The sequence below is a fragment of the Muntiacus reevesi genome, chromosome 2 (assembly GCF_963930625.1).
Source record: "Muntiacus reevesi chromosome 2, mMunRee1.1, whole genome shotgun sequence".
Classification (NCBI taxonomy): Eukaryota; Metazoa; Chordata; class Mammalia; order Artiodactyla; family Cervidae; genus Muntiacus; species Muntiacus reevesi.
The window spans coordinates 174811002-174827622 of NC_089250.1; the positions used below are offsets into that span (position 1 = coordinate 174811002).

A 16621-nucleotide genomic window follows, 5' to 3' on the forward strand; every position below is an offset into this window, starting at 1 on the left:
CACGCTCCACGGGGACCAAGACCAACGCCGGGCAGTCACGCGTGAAAGGCAAGGTTCCCTGGGCTGTGACTGAACTCCAGTCCAGAGGCAAGGCAGTGACAGCGATCTCACCAGTGACCAGCAGCACCTCTGGGGCTGTCCCAGGAGGGCCACGGTGCAGAAGAGAGACCAGCCCCCGGGCCAGGGCACCCTGCCCACAGAAAGGCCCACCAACATCAGCTCTCCCCAAGGCCGCCCGGCAGGACGTCAACTGGAACTCAAGACCACCCGTCCTACGGCCACGGAGGACTGCCTGGTAACACCTTACACCACCCAGTGCTTCCTGAGCGCGGCTGAAGACAAGGCTCCTCCCGCCACATCGCCTCATCCTCAGAAGAGCCCCCAAGCCCTCCAGCCAGAACCCCGCCTGCCTGGGGCTGGGCAGAGCCCAGGCTTCCGCTCTCCTGCAAAGGTGCCTCTCCTCGTCTCGCTTGGATTTCTGCCCAGCTGCCTTCAAAGACTTGAGGAAGTGACATTAGCCCTTCCAGTCTCACGAGGTCTCCTGGCCTCCACGCAGAACACACCCAGCACGGCAACGCTGGTTTGCCGCCTGTGAGCACGGCACTGCCCACGGCCCTCCGTTCTGCTTGGCCAGGGCCTCGGGGGCACAGGACCCAGCCTGGCACCTCCCTACAGGGGCCTGCACGTGACTCCACCACCAGCAGACGGGGTAGGAGCCTCACCTGCTCCCAGGGCCCGAGGCCCTGAGGACCTCCCTGGGCTTCTCCCGTGCTTTCTGTCAGCGGACGAGGGGGACCTCCCTGGCAGGCAGGGGACGATGCTCAGTGCCGGCACACGAGACGTGCTCCTGGGGGGGCGCGCGGTCAAGACTGTCCGTCCGTGGGGTGAAGACAGGGCCGAGGGCAACCCAGCCCTGGCCACCAGTCCAGCCCAAGCCCCACGGCCCGAGGCGCCACACCTCCCCTCCCCTCATCTCGTGGGACCCATCAGGCAGGCTGCCCCCCTGCCAGAGGCAAAGCTCTTTCTCAGGAAGTCCCTGACCCCTTGCTCCCGGGGCGGCTGCACCAGCTCTCAGAGGGAAGCCAAGGGTCCTGAGAGGTGGACAAGTGGCCACAAGTCCCCCAGACCACCTTCCCGCCGCGGTGGGCCACTCCCCGCAATGCGAGTCCATTTCTAAACCCACCCCACAGAAGACATGGGACGACTGACTCGCCATCTAGGACCACACACCAGAGCGGCACTCACAGCTCTCAGAGGCTGACTTTCCTGCTGCTGCTCCAGCAGGTAACTTTAGAAAGGGCCTCACAGTTTGGCAGGAAAAAATGCAGACAAGTTCCCTCTCCTCCAACAGTTCATTCTGTTTCAAATTCAAAGTAAAATAAAGAGGATCGCCTGGAAAAATGTTACAGCTTTAATTTCAAATCACTTTTAATGCCCGTTTTATCTGACAGCAACTTTGAAAGCAAAAGGCAATCTTTATCATTTGAGGTTTTTAAAGTAAATTGATGTGATTATGTCCAACATAACTAGATGCTTCTAAAAGCCAATTTTCAAAGTGACATCAGCCCCCAAAATAAGAAAGGCTTCCTTTGGTTATTAATAAACTATTAACACGCAGTCTGCACCGGGGGTGAGGCTGCGGGGGCGACCACGGCCTGCAGGCTGACCTCACAGACCCCTCCCCTCCAGCCCATCAGGGCGAGCGTGAGTGCCCAAGGTCCCTCTTGGTCAGCATCCTTTCAGCCTCCCCGAGCCCTTCACTCACTTCACTCACTGGCGGAGCTGACCTCACGCAGCTGCCCACCCTCAAGTGACTCTAAGTGGGAACCGGCTAGTTAACCCCATCCTCCGTGGGTGACCTGATCTGGGGTAGGGAGAGTGACCAGGGCGAGTCTGCCAGCAGTGAGGGTCCTAGCAAAGGTTTCCTGGTCCCAAAAAGGAAGAGGCCTCTTCTCCTGCCTCTGACTCGACAGCCAGGAAGCCGGCAGCCACCCTGCACACACGAGGGAAGCCTGCCCTGGGCCCCGGGGCACGGAGGTGGACAGCAGTGGGCAGGCCCGCGCATTTGTCAATGAGGAACAGGCCGACACGTGGGCATGCTCCCCTCTCCCGGCACAGAGCTCTGCAAATCCCTGGAATTTCCTCAACAGTGAATGATGTGAGTGCGCCTTTGGCCAGACCCCGGGCTGCGTGGGGCTGAGGGCGGGGGGTGCCAGAGGAACCAACCCCGGGAAGAGAGGCGGGAACTTCCAGCTGCCCCCCACCTCCAGGGAGGGGTGTGGGCTGGAGACCCAGGAAGTCACCAACGGCCAAGACTTAACCAAGCAGGAAACTCACAGAAACCCTGAAAGGCGAACTCCAAGGCGGCAGACACAGGAGGAGCTGGGAGGGCAGCACGCCCGGAGAGGACGGGGCGGCTCTGCCCCCACCCCACGCGAGCCCGGGGCAGCTCTTCCCGGCCACCTGACCTGACTTGCACGCTTCACAACAAGCCCATAATCCAAGACAGAGCGCTTTCCTGAGCTCCGGCCATCACTCTAGCACCTTATCAGAGGCTGGGAGGACCCTGCACTTCCGGTCAGACAGACGCGCGGGCGCACCTTGTAGGACCGAGCCTCACCGTGGGGTCCGGCTGACCCGGGAGGTCACGGCAGAGTTGAACTGAATCCCAGGACACCAGCAGGCGTCAGAGTGAAAGCAGGTGTGGGACACGCAACACCGCGGGGCGTGGAGGAAACCCCGGCCCTGGAGGAGGCAGAGCGCCTGCCCTGGACCCCCGGGCGCAGGGCATACGAGTGTCCCGGCTGCGCTGCTATGCGTGCCTTCCTGAGGGCACGCGTCTGCACACACACAAGCACCAGGGGCGTCAGCCCGGGCGCCAGGGCCGCTCAGAGCTCAGGTAGCCACAAAGACGCACACGCTCCTGGAGGGGAGCACGGCCTTCCACCCAGACCCCGGAGCCGCAGGAGCCACCCCAGGGACCCCGGCTGATGGGTCACAGGTCTGGAAGACCGCACGCCCGCCCGCCCGCCGCCTCGGCCTTGGTGCGGCAGGGCAGGACGAGGGACCCCACACACCCGCCGTGCCTGCCCTGCTCCGCAAAGCCAGGGACGGGAGGCACGGCCGCCCCAGCCAGGGGTGCGCTCACCCGCAAGCCCTCTCCAAAGCAAGCATGTTGGTGGACAAGCGCGGCCGCCAGGCCTACCTGCTGGTGATGGAGCTGTTCCTGTCCTTGAGGGCGAGCTCGCGCTGCTGCAGCTCCACGATGAACCTAGACAGGTCCTCTGGGGTCCTGGGGGAACAAAAACACAGGGGGTCAGCAGGGTTGCACCTGCAGGAGACGGGGCTCTGACCCTCGCGGCGGCCCAAAGCCAAGCAAGCCGCTGGCGGATTCCAGAGCAGGGCGAGTCAGGGCCTGTCAGGCCCCGGACTGCGGGTGTGGGGCTCACGGCACAGCCGGCCGCCGGCCAGGTAACACTGGGGACGTCACTCGTGCCAGCCCTCGCCTGTAAAAACCGAGTCGGCACGTCACACCATGGCCACGCAGAGGCTGTGAATGAGGGGGAAGAGTGCCTGCCGGCGGCCGCAGAGGGGGTGCCCAGGGCACGCTGCCTTCCTCTCCTCCTCGCAGGCCCCATGCGTGCGGACGGCAGCAGTGGGACAACAGGCGCTGCGGGCACAGTGCCTCCGGGTGTGAGAATTATTCCAGGTGAGTGGTCAGCGGGCGCTCAAGGCGGCCACGCTGCGCACTTCCCATTTCACAGACAGGGACCTGGGGCTACAGGCCACCCCGGGCCCACGCCCCCAGCCCAACGCCAGGCTCAGGACAGCACGCACAAAACGCCTTTGACATTCAGATGCCAACAGGCACATGAAGATGCTCAGCATCACTATTTCTTAGAGAAACGCAAATCAAAACTATAATCAGGCACCACTTCACATCGGTAGGAACAGTCACTATCAAAAAGTCTACAAATAACAAATGCTGGAGAGGGTGTGCAGAGAAGGGAACCCTCCACACTGCTGGTGGAAATGCAAAAAAACTGAAATAGAGCTGCCATATGATTCTGAAAACCTACTCCTGGGAATGGGATTAGACAAAACTCTTAACTTACCACACCAACAGTGAGGGGCTCACACGCCACAGCCAAGAGCGAGGCTCGCGCGCCACAGCCAACAGAGAGGGGCTCACGCGCCACAGCCAACAGTGAGGGGCTCACGCGCCACAGCCAACAGTGAGGGGCTCACGCGCCACAGCCAACAGTGAGGGGCTCACGCGCCACAGTCAACAGTGAGGGGCTCAAGCGCCACAGCCAACAGTGAGCGGCTCACACGCCACAGCCAAAGGTGGTCCCCACTCACAGCAACTAGATAAAGCCCATATGCACTGCAACAAAGACCCAGTGCAAGGAAAAAATAAAGATAAATGAAATAAATATTTAAAAAATTAAATAAAAAATGATAGAAATATATTTATTTACAAAACAGAAATAAGACTCATAGACATACCAAAAAAACCACTTATGTTTACCAAAGGGCAGAGGGGGAAAGAGGGATAAGTTTGGGATTAATGGATACATGAAGTGAAGTCAAGTGAACTGGCTCAGTTGTGTCCAACTCTTTGCGACCCCATGGACTGTAGCCTGCCAGGCTCCTCCATCCGTGGAATTTTCCAGTCAAGAATACTGGAGTGGGTTGCCATTTCCTTCTCCAAGGAATTTTCCCAAGCCAGGGATCAAACCCAGGTCTCTGTCATTGCAGGCAGACGTTTTACCATCTGAGCCACCAGGGAAGCCAATGGATACATACTACTATGAATAAAACAGACAACAAGAACAACAATGGCAGAGGCAACTGCATTTGGTACCTTGTAATAACCTATGATTGGAAAGAATCTGAAAAAGACAGAGACATGTAACTGAATCACTGTGCTGGACACTGTGTCAGCACGGTCCTGAAATAACAACACTGTAAATTAGCTACACATCAATGTCAAAAAAACGGGTTTTTGTTTTTAATGTCTTCAAAGAGGAAGGGAGGCGAGAGACAGAAATGGAACATGAAGTGGAGAGCAAAGACTATTGACCCCTGCATGGAGCTAACATGGCATTAAGAAAAAAAAGAAAGACGCTCAACATCACTAATTCTTCAGTTCAGTTCAGTTGCTCAGTCGTGTCCGACTCTTTGCGACCCCATGAATTGCAGCACGCCAGGCCTCCCTGTCCATCACAAACTCCAGGAGTTTACTCAGACACATGCCCATCGACTCAGTGATACCACCCAGCCATCTCATCCTCTGTCGTCCCCTTCTCCTCCTGCCTCCAGTCCCTCCCAGCATCACGGTCTTTTCCAATGAGTCAACTCTTCACATGAGGTGGCCAAAGTATTGGAGTTTCAGCTTCAGCATCAGTCCTTCCAATGAACACCCAGGACTGATCTCCTTTACGATGGACTGGCTGGATCTCCTTGCAGTCCAAGCGCCTCTAATTCTTAGAGCAACACAAATCAAAACTATAATCAGGCACCACATGGAGGAGAGCGCAGGCCCGGGGCTCAAGCCCAGGGCTCCACAGGGGGGACAGCTCAGGACCTACAGGCCACCTTCCCAGCCCCCAGAGCCAGCACAGCACCCAGTCCGAGAGCACTCTCCGGCCTCCCCACTCCTGCTGAAGTTGCCCCGGCAGTCCCGCCTGCCCGAAAACCACTCACAGAAACTTGCTGAGCTGAGCCTCATGTCCAGAGCCCACAGACCCCGAGCCACCCAGCCTGGCGGGCCTCTCCGCCTCCCGTTGGACTTTCCTCTGCTGCCTGGACACGCCAATGCATCCACTGCCCGCGTATCTGTGATGGTTAACCCTGGGCCTGCAGAGCGCCTCCCTCAGCCTCCCCAGGCCTCTGTCATCCTCACAGGAGAGGTCTCAGGACGGCTGTCACTTCCTCCAAGAAGCCCCCAAGCCTCTCCACACCTCATCACAAGGCTGCTCAGGACCATCTCCCCTGTGACCAGCCGGGGCCTCCTGGGTCTGCCATCACTAGAGCGTGAAGCCTAAGGCTCCCGCGTGCCGGCAATACATCCTGAAAGCCCATCGCAGCCCCTGCACGGAGCAGAGCCCACAGCCCGCCCCTACACGGGCCTCTGTCCTCCACACTCCCCAGGCAGGGAGGCCTAGGCACTCTCCCTTTCACACTGCCTCATGCAGGCCCTCCCCCGGCCGCCAGAAGAAACACCATTTCCTGCACATTTTGTGAGGACACGGCCTTGACGTATGAGGAACAAGAGGCAAGATGCCAAGATTTCTACCCTTACTCTGCCCTAAATGCAAGCCAGCTCTGTGGATGAGACAACACACTGAAAAATGCTCACCAGCAGGAGACCTTTGAAAAACTGAAATCTAAGAGGGGAGGGGTTGAACCAGCCTTGAATGCCAGATCCCCATTCTTCTCAGAGCTTCCTCATGCCTTCCGACCTTGGATAGTAAGCAAGTAAGCAAGCAAAACAAGTAAACCCCTTTAAGTCAAGGGATTTTTTTTTTTTTTAAACATTTTAAAGAGATTTAAGTTGTCTTCTATTTTTCTATGTTAGTCAAAGGAGGATGCAAACTATTATTAAATCAAACTGGTCCCACAAAGCCAGGAACTAGAGTGACACAGAAAGCTGACTCTCAACCAAGGACCTCCATTCTCCTTTGAAGTAAAGATAATTTGAAATGTAACCATTTAATAATGAGGGGAAATTGGGAATGGTCAAATGAGAGAAAAATGAACTTACCATGCTCTCCTTCAGACACGCTCTATTCCCATGATGGCTCTGGCACCTGCATCTTCCCGTGACACCTGCAGGCTGGGGCCACCCACATGCGGCCACTCCAACTGGGCGGCCGAGCCTCACTCCCTCCAGCTAAACCTCGTGGCAGCCGTCAGACCCCAAATCCGCTGGAACTTTTGAGCAGCTACTTCCGCAAACCATCAGGGCCCTGGCTCCACGTCTGAATAAATTAAGCAGCAGCAGGCTTTCTTCCACCCCCTAAGCCACTCCTCCCCCTTGACCAGCCACGCAGACAACAGCCCCCGCAGCTTGTCCCCAGAGGGGGTGTGGCTCACCCAGCAGGCAGGGAGCTGCTCCCACTGAGACCACACGGCCGGGAGGCTGTGCAGGGGTGCCGCCTAAGGCCACGGCAGACTCTCCAGGCAGCCTCCAGCCACACCTCAGCCCCAGGTGCAACGTTGTCATCCAGAGCCAGTGGCCAGCCCCGTCAGGGGAGCCCAAACATCACTCACAAAGCATCTTCCTGTCTGTTCCAAAGAGCCCCCAGCCATCTCAGCCCCCCGGCGCAGGGACATCCTGTGACAACATCCTGTGAGGGCCTGGACCGCTGCGCTCGCTCTGGCTCCGCTCCTGTTCACCAAGTCAGGTGTCAGGGGGCTGGTTCCACACAGTGCAGGGAGCCAAGGGGCTGCACGCCCTTCCCAGGGCCCAGGCCTCTGCCCCTGTGCCCTGACCCGGGCAGAGGGCAAGCAGACATGCTCAGTGTCACAATCACGAGTGCCTCCCTCCATTCTGGCTTGCCAAGCTCTGCAGGGCCGAGAGCGGAGCAGAGAGGAGGAGGAACAGCATCCTCTGTGTGGACCACACAGCAGGAAGGAGGGGAGAGGGAAGGACGGGGTGACACTGATTTCTGGGCCTCGGGGAGGGGACGTTCATTTGTTCAGACCCTAGTGACCACACGGCCCACGGGCAGGGTCTGAGCCAGCACTGCAAGCGGGAGGTGTGCCAAGACCCCATGCTCCTGAAGTGCACCTGCCCCTCTTAGGGGAGCCTGAGTCAGCAGGCCCGAAGGCACTCAGAGAAAGAGTTCAAATGTAGAGTGTCCACTTCTGCACCCAAAACTGCACCTCCACTTCTTATTTCTAAAGAAAGGCAGCAATATGCACGCATATTTATAGAACATAACCTAGCCAGGTCAGGGCTGAGAGGGGTGGTTGAAATCAAAGGGGTCTTAAACTTCATGTGCCTTATTTGAATTTCTTTTGATGAGCATTTATATATTATGCACATAAGTACAAATAAAAACTACGGAAAAAGCCACACAGATGCTCCCCATGCAGCAATGCCATTGGCAACGCCCAGCCGGACAAGCAGAGGCGTTGACAGGAGACGGGGCTCCTCCGGGCAGGCTCAGCACAGCCTGGGGACACAGCCAGGGCATCTGGGGACACGGCAGAGGGCCACACCTGGGGACGCTGCCACCATCTGCCCATCAGGAGCACCAAGTGTGGACGGAGGGAGGTTCCTGAAGGGTTATTGAATCAAGAAGGATTATTAAACCACCGCAGCCTTCACCACACATCAAATCAAAGGCCAGAGGCCAAAGTGCCCCCCACTGGCAGGACGAGTGTTGATTTTCCAGAGCCTCCTGACCTGGAGTACTCAGAGATGCTCCCTGAGGGTGCCCTGGGGACTGGCCATGTGCCTGTAACCAGCAGGAGTCAGGCCAAGTGCCATCGCAGCCCGAAACAGCACAGGCGCACTCAGCAGGAAGAGCCAACCACCCCCAAACTGCCACTTCAAAAGCTCGAAAGTGGAGGCCTTCAGAGGGCCCTGGGATCCTCCGACTCAGAGATGACAGGAGCGCGACAGTCCCAACTGCAGCCCAAGCTGTGGCATCTGCTGTTTAAACTCTGGGTTCAGCTGCAAAGCCTTTTAACTCTAACTGGTGGGCTTTGAAGGAGGAAAGTCTTTGTTCAATCTGCAGCTGAATTTTGACTCGAACTCAGCTGCGAGCAAAACAGGAAGCCTGGGGAGTGGAGCCCAGTGGTTTATTTTCGAGGCAGAGGCATTCCAGCTCCAGCAGAGCTATTCTGAGGCTCCTGACAGCAGACGCCAGGACTCTTGCTGAAGCTCAAAGTGCTGCTTCAATGGGTCTGAAAGACACAAGATCCAGAGGACTCCCATTTCTAAAATGAATCAAACAGCGACAACCACAAAACTAGTTAACAAGCAAGAAACCTCAAGCTCTCTTCCAAAGTGCTGCTTTCCAGAAGAGAAGCCAACTGGACCCAGAGTCCCAGCCCGGAGAGTGGGTCAGAGGGCCTGTCAGAGGGGTGCCCGGCGGGTGCACTCCCTCCAGGCGGGCTTCTGCAGAAAACATGCACAAGCGGGGACAGGAGACATCACAGAGAAAAGCGTGGTGCCAAAGCCCAAACGGAGCCACCGCTTTCACGGCTGCAAAGTCACAGGACGTGGTGAGTCAGGGAGTTCTGATAATGTGACCCAGTCACGTAGGGAGGTTGGGGAGGATTCATGTCACTGAAGACTGGCAAAGCCTGGCCCACAGCCCGGGGTGGGGAGAAGCAGCACTCAGCCCTGAGGTCACGCGGGGTGCTGGATACTCCAGAGAAGGAAGCCCGTGACCACTGACCGGTTTTGAGGCCACAGGAACCAACCTTTAGGGGAAGAAGGCCATCGGTCTCTCAGCACCAAGCCCGCGGCCAGTCCACACCATCCTGGCCACGTGGTGGACAGTGGCCATCAGACTGCTTCTAAAGCTGCTGTGTCCCAGATGGATGGAGAGCAAGTCACTCTTTCCCCGAGAGGTGGCCCAGAACAGATGCGGGCTCAGGCACACACCCAAAGGGCACACGTCTGAAGGCCCACGTGGGGCACTCAGCACAGGGGTCCCTCATCAAGCCGCAGCCCGCCCCCGTGACCAACGGCGGTTTCCACATGAGACGAGGTCCCCTGCCCAGCAGCCAGCCTGCCTGCCTGCCGGGACGAGAGGCCCTAAGGCCTGGGATGCTCTAGGTCGCTGCACATCCACAGGCCTTCCCAGATCCCAAGACCACACGGGTCCTGTCTCCCCACAGTCACAGGGAGACCAGCAAGACTAACCGCTGTACTCAGAGCCCCCGAACCCCACGTCCCCTGGGCCCCTCGCCCTGAGCTACTCTCTCAGCCCCAGGCCTCCTCTGCTGACGGCACTCCCACACTCCTGCCAGCAGCCCTCTACCTCGGGCCTTCGATAAAGGTGAGCTGAAAGAATAAAAAAAGGCAGTAAGCCTTTGCAGAACAGTAACTATTCAAATAAATTCTACCAGAGTTTGAACTCATAGCACTGGATCAGAAATTTAGTGTTACTGGTTAAATAAATTATAGTCCCCCTAAAAAATATATTAAAAAGGTCTAATATATACCAAGGAAATAGAATAACCATCTGGAAAATAACTTCTAAAACTTAGCATTACAAACATATACTTTAGAATCATATATTATACAAAATTTTTCAAAAGAGAAAATAATTAATTCATGATGAATTAATGCATTAGAAACTAATTATAACCACTTATAATGAAATAATCATATATCATTTCTAAATGATGTTTAGCTAAGTATAACAATAAGAATAATTTGCATTGTAAGTCTGGCAAAAATATATTAATAAAAAACTTCCCATCCGAAGTAATCAAGGCTGGTCACTATTCCCAAAAGTTGGCTAAAGCAGGTAATCAATATCCATATCTCAAACATTTTAACTTAAAATATTACACGTACACAATCATTCTCCAAGCTGCAAACTTTTTCTTCAAATATGGGTCTACTAAATTGAAGTTTCATGTTATATTCTTGTATAAACCACAAATCATAATTCATGATTTTAGCTGTTTCTTTCAAATAGACACCTGCCATGTTCCTAAATCTTGTAACTTTTCTCCTAGTTTTCTATAGTCAGTTCACTGTACTCAACAGCTTCTTTTTAGCAATTTTCCTTTGAGACTTTCCAAAACATTCAACTTTGCTTTCACAAAAACACTGCTTTCTTCACACATTTTTCACCAGACTCTTACAGTATTTAATTAAACTGTGTGATTACAATAACATGTGAAACTGGCAGAGAAGCAGGCTCATCTCGGAGAGCCCAGCACCATTCAGGGTGCGGCCCTTCCCAAGCAAGGAAGGGCTGCGACCCCTGGGCAATCTGCCAGGATGAACACCACACACAGGGCCAGCTCTGGAGGTGGGAGGAGGGGCGGGGTAGGGTTTTTAACCTGAGGGTGGGTCCAGAGGAGGCCGTGTCTCTACTCTTTAAAGATGTTTCTGTCTGTGGATAACGCCCTTCCAAATGTCCTTTTAAAAAAGTGAGCCTATGTCCCAAGCATCAGGACGTTTCAGAGAAAGAATGAGGGGCGCTGGTCAGTCTCGGCAGAGGCACTTAGGTGCACACTCTTCCAAGAGCTGCAACCCTACTTTCTGAAAGAATCAGACACAGCATAGACGGGAGGCCGAGTACAGAAAGCAGATTCCACAAACCGCCAAAGCACAGAGAGAAACAGCAAGCAGTTAACACCTCAAACTCCAACTCCATTCCCTCCTCGTTATGCGACCTCTGACAATCGTTCACCTCTCCAAACTTCAGGTCCCTCATCAGGAAAGTGACTGCAATAACAGCATCCACCACACGCGGCTGTCATGAGAATACTGCATATAAAGCACGTAATGTGGAAGAGCATTATACTGTTATGAATAACAGGCATTATAGAACACATAGCCAAAGTGATATCTGTGTCCAATTAGAAAGCAAAGTGGCAGTTACTGGTTACCAGTATGAATTCACTAAGAATAAGATTTACATAAATTAACATTTCCACCTCTGATTTGCTTATTGTAGCACAGACTGATGTAGAAATACGTGACACATTATGAGAACATTTATCTATTCCCGGCCTCACTCCAGAGCAGACATGAGGAGATTCTGAACATCTCCGGGCACAGCTCCAAAAGTGTGAACTAACAAGAAGACCCCAGAGTGCAGAGGGCAGGGGCCCTGCTCTAGTGTCACCAGGTCCTGTCCATGTCCAGCTCTGCCCCTCCCGGGACACAAAACAGGGATAACCTACGGAGCCCCGGCAGGGGCCTCAGCAGGCATCTGGGATGCCAGCTAGACCCTTCGGGGGCTCCTGTCTCTGCTGGCGGTGAAGCACTCCAGGACGAGGCCCAACCCCGACCCCACCCAAACTTCACCGACCATCCCAACAGACAACACCCATCAATCTCCAGGTAACATAAAATGAAGCCAGCACCTGCTCAGTCACCACCAGAGTCCAGACAGTCCCTCAGGGGCAGGGGAGAAGGGGCGGGAGTTGGGGGGAGCCAGGAGCCTGGCTGTGCGCCCCACCCGAGGAGGGAGGGGACAGGGCCCCTGCAGCCAGCCAGGATCTGCAGACACGGCCAAGGCACGCCCGCGACCAGCCCGGTGTGTCAGCAGCGAGCTTCTCCGTGGCCGAGGAGGTCCTGGAGCCGGCCCCCCGCGGCAGCACGCACAGGTCCAGCTTCACCCGGCCGGCCGCTAGCAGCAACTCGGCGGAAGTGCTGCAGGGAAGTGAATTACACGGCTCCCCAGACACGTGTAAATAAAATGAAGAAATTTCAAATTTACAGTTGCTGCCTTCGAATTCTTCCTCCCAGCTCAGGCAGGATTAAAAGGACTTCAAAGCAGCCTGGGTTCCAATTAAGCCAGTGTGACCACCCCAGGGACGCTGGAATATTCCTCTGATTAACAAGAGGCGCTCTTTGAACTGTTTGAGCTAAAAAAAGCACTCAGAACCTTTCAAACAAATGCCATAATTTTCTCTCCCTGTTCCCTCACTCTCTGGAAAAGGTGATCTTTTGCATGCTTTAAACACTGAAAAGGAAAGCCAGATAATGGCCCCAAACACAACTTGAGCCACGAGCTCAGAACAGGGTGGCGGGCAGCGAGCTCAGGGCGCCGTGGCAGGCCGGCCTGCGTCACCACAGGCACGTCCATGCCGCCAAGCCGGGGGAGAGGGCAGCAGGAGTGGCCGGTGCGAGCCGACCCAGGGGCCTTCTGCCAGAGCCACAGGCCCACCGTCGCACTCCATGACGAGGGTGTCGACAGAAAGGGGCCCCTGTGGAGCCCCCGGGCACAGGGCAGAACTGCTGCGGTGAGAACCACCGTCACACACTGCAGCCTGCCAAAGAGGGGGACGCAAGGCCGCGTGCCGGGTGACACAGGACACGGCCGCGTGAGCCCAGAGTGTGCGGCAGCCCTGTGGGGGCCAAAGAGGGGGACGCAAGGCCGCGTGCCGGGTGACACACGACACGGCCGCGTGAGCCCAGAGTGTGCGGCAGCCCTGCGGGGGCCAAAGAGGGGGATGCACAGGCCATGTGCCGGGGTGACACAGGACACGGCCGCGTGCGGCAGCCCTCCGGGTGCCAGGGCAACCCAGGACTCAAGGTGGAAGGTGCACGAGGAGGTGACAGGCTGCCCGTGGACACACCGACTGAGGGGAAACCAAGTCCTGTCTCCCCCAGCCCACACTGGGCCTCCAGAGGTGTGCATTCTCTGATACTAATACGCCTGCTGCACACACATCATCGGTTGGGTCAAACCTATCGAGACCATCCATGTTTTATGATCAAGAATAATCTTTGAGATTGTTATAATCAAGAAGGCAAAGCGAAAACCTTGAATGGGCAGAAAAAGATGATTTGGTGCCCTATCTAGCTACCTATGAAGCATATTTCTCTCCTAATCTTTGAGCTATTTTACAAGTTAGTGAGTAGAAAAAAGCAGTTTCCAGGTGGCTCAGTGGTGAGGAATCCACCTGCTAATGAAGCAGCCGTGGGTTCGATCCCTGGGTCAGGAAGAACCTCTGGAGGAGAAAATGGCAACCCACTCCAGTATTCTTGCCTGGAGAATCTCATGGACAGAGGAGCCTGGCGGTCACATGGGGTTGCAAAGAGGAGGACCCAACTGAGCACAGAAGCAGAAGTAGCAGAAAACCCACAGAGATGCAAATAACCCACGCTCCCAGGAACACCAGCCCCAGCCTGGGGAGCACCGATGCGGCCTGCCCTGTGAAGACTGACTGCCTCCCCACTTTGGCCTCTGAAAATCGATTCTGGTGGTCACTCTTTGATGATAAATACATGGTACTTTGAAATCTCCTTTGGACCAGCTTACTAGTCCTTCATTAATTCTTGAGTTAAATAAAACACGTAACAGCTCTAGATGACTAGATAAATATAACCAACAAGACTACTATATTTAAAACTACAAACCATTGCTATGAAAATGAAAGAGAGATATATACCATGAATTGAAAAAGTCATTATCATTAAGATGTCAATCCTCTCCAAACTGACCTATAAATTCAATGAAAAAATCAATACAAATCACAACAAGGGTTTTTTTTGCAGATATTGATGATGTATTTATAAAACATATATAGAAAAACAAAAGAACCTTTAAGAACTTAATGTTAACAAAGGAAAGATTTAGAAGACTTGCAGTACCTTATTTAAGACTTACTATAAACATACAGCAATTGAGAAAGTATAGCACTGGCATGAAGATAAACATGTATCAACATAAGAACAGAATCCAGAAACAGACTGCCACATATACACCACATTTACCGACAAAAACAACAGTTCAAAGGGAGCGGGGTAACTTCACCAAATAAACTACTGAAATCTGGCAAAAGCAGGGGGAAGGGGAACCTTAACTCCAGCTTCAGGCTTCACGTGACGTGAACCACACACCAGTACATGAAGAATTAAAACAAAAAGCTTCTAGAAGAAAACATGAGAAAGTTCACTTCCAACCATGAAATGTGAGAAGACTCCTTAAAGCACAAAAACCACTAACCATAAAAGACAAAAACTGATAAATGGATTTCATCAAAGTTGAGAAGCACCGTTGAGACTTAACGGCTACAGTTAACTTATTACTGATAATTTCCTAACGTGAAAGGTCTGGTGAGGTTTTGTAATAAGAATAACGGGACTGGAGAGGAAACTGTGTTGCTTCTGTGGCACTCAAAACAGAGACATAAAGGCAATCAGAACACTGGACCCCAACCTCTCTCTGGATCACCACTTTCAGCAGACTGTTCACAGCCAGGGTGAAGACTTCCCATGCTCGGCAGCTTCTGACTCTGCAGCTCTGCCGACGTCTCCAATAACCGTGTGTCCCCCAGCCCCCTGGGCGCGAACCCACACCGCCTGCACACAGGTCCTTCTTCCTCCCCAGTCCGGAGGTCTGGGGGAGAGACCACATCACACCTACCAAACAACCACGATTTCTTTTTAAACAGTCCAAATTTGGTGACGTTATGATGCAACAGGAACTCCCATACGACGTGGGCAGGCAAGCAAAGTCATACAGCCATGCTGGGAGACAACTGGCATACCAATGTGCTCGCGGGAACCGAGCCAGGAGAAGTGACAGCGCGCACAGGTGTGCACAGACCTGGCGGTGAGAGTGCACAGCAGCTGGAAACCCAGACGCCCACAGACAGGGGACGGGTACCCGGACTTGGAGACGGCCACACAATGGACTTCCAGACCCGAAACAGAAGGGACACGGCTGGGGCTCAAGCGTCAGGTGTCAGGCAGGGGCGGGGGGCGGGGTGAGGCAGCGGCGTGCCGGAGGGGCTCGCTCTGAGCCTTACTCGAGGGGCCAGGCAGCCCCCAGCCCCTGCTGCCTCAGTCTCATCTCAGCCCCGGGAGCCCGGGCTGAACAAGACAGCAATTAAGCAATACACACACATGCCGTTCCATTTGTTTACAACTGAAGAACAGACAAAACCAATCTACAGTTACAGAACCGAGAACAGTGGTTGTCCCTGGGGTAGGAACCGACTGGAAGAGAGAGGAAAATTTCTGAGGCTATGGAAACTTCGTAAACTTCACCGAGGAGCTGACTGACAGGAGACACAATTTCAAAACTTAAAGTCAATCCTTTCATTGTATTAGTATCCTCAATTAAACGTTTTTAAAGGAATTGAAAAAAAATGTCCTTTTTTTTAAAGCCACACTGAATGCCACTGTCAAAGGAAGCGAACGAGATGTAGCAACACACAGGTGTTCTCTGACGTCATCCGCCTTTAGATTTCGGGAAGCAGAGGCCACCTTTAATCCCAGGAAGCCGGTGGGACGGGGGACTCCTGCCCTAACCTGGATCAAGGCAAGAATGTGTCCTCCCACCACTGGCAGGGATCTCCGCTACCACAAGGCCGCCACTCTCTCTCAGCAAGCCCATGGCCAGGGGGCAGCAGGTGGGAGACCCAGGTCCCAGGTGGAAAGAATAGCCGAGAGCCTGGAAGACTCGGGCAGCAAGGAAGATTCGGAGAAGGCAGCACTGTCGTCTAAAATAGTCTATCCTGGGCTTCCCTCGTAGCTCAGTGGTGGAGAGCCCGCCAGCCAACGCAGGAGACGTAGGTTCGATTGCTGATCTGGGAAGACCCCACATGCCACGGAGCAACCGGGCCCACGCACCACAGCCGCTGAGCCTGTGCTCTGGAGTCCGTGAGCAGCGCCTTCTGAGCCCACATGCTCCAACTACTGAGGTCCAAGAGCCCTAAAGCCCAGGGTCTGTAACAAGAGAAGCCCCACAGTGAGAGGCCCACGCTCTGAACCTGGAGGGTGGGCCCCGCTCTCCACAGCTAGAGAAAATCCCATGCGGCAACAAAGGCCCAGCACAGACAAAAATAAGTTAGTTTCTTAATAATTTTTAAAAAAATAAATAAAATAGTCTATACTGAATAGCACCATGATTTAAGATCCACTTTTTATGGGGGAAAAAATATTTTACATGAAAAA

At 54.3% G+C, this 16621-nt stretch overlaps 1 protein-coding gene across 3 annotated transcripts in view; it reads right to left on the reverse strand.

Annotated features, from left to right (window-relative positions):
* MAD1L1 (mitotic arrest deficient 1 like 1) overlaps positions 1-16621 on the reverse strand; it is a 232553-nt gene that overhangs the window by 180858 nt on the left and 35074 nt on the right. For 2 of the 3 annotated variants that reach the window (XM_065923682.1, XM_065923681.1), the window contains exon 10: positions 3206-3292. The exons of the other annotated variant lie outside the window; for it this stretch is intronic. In XM_065923682.1, the coding sequence (XP_065779754.1) occupies positions 3206-3292 (87 nt within the window). The remainder of the gene's footprint in view (positions 1-3205; positions 3293-16621) is intronic. 3 annotated transcript variants of the gene reach the window in all.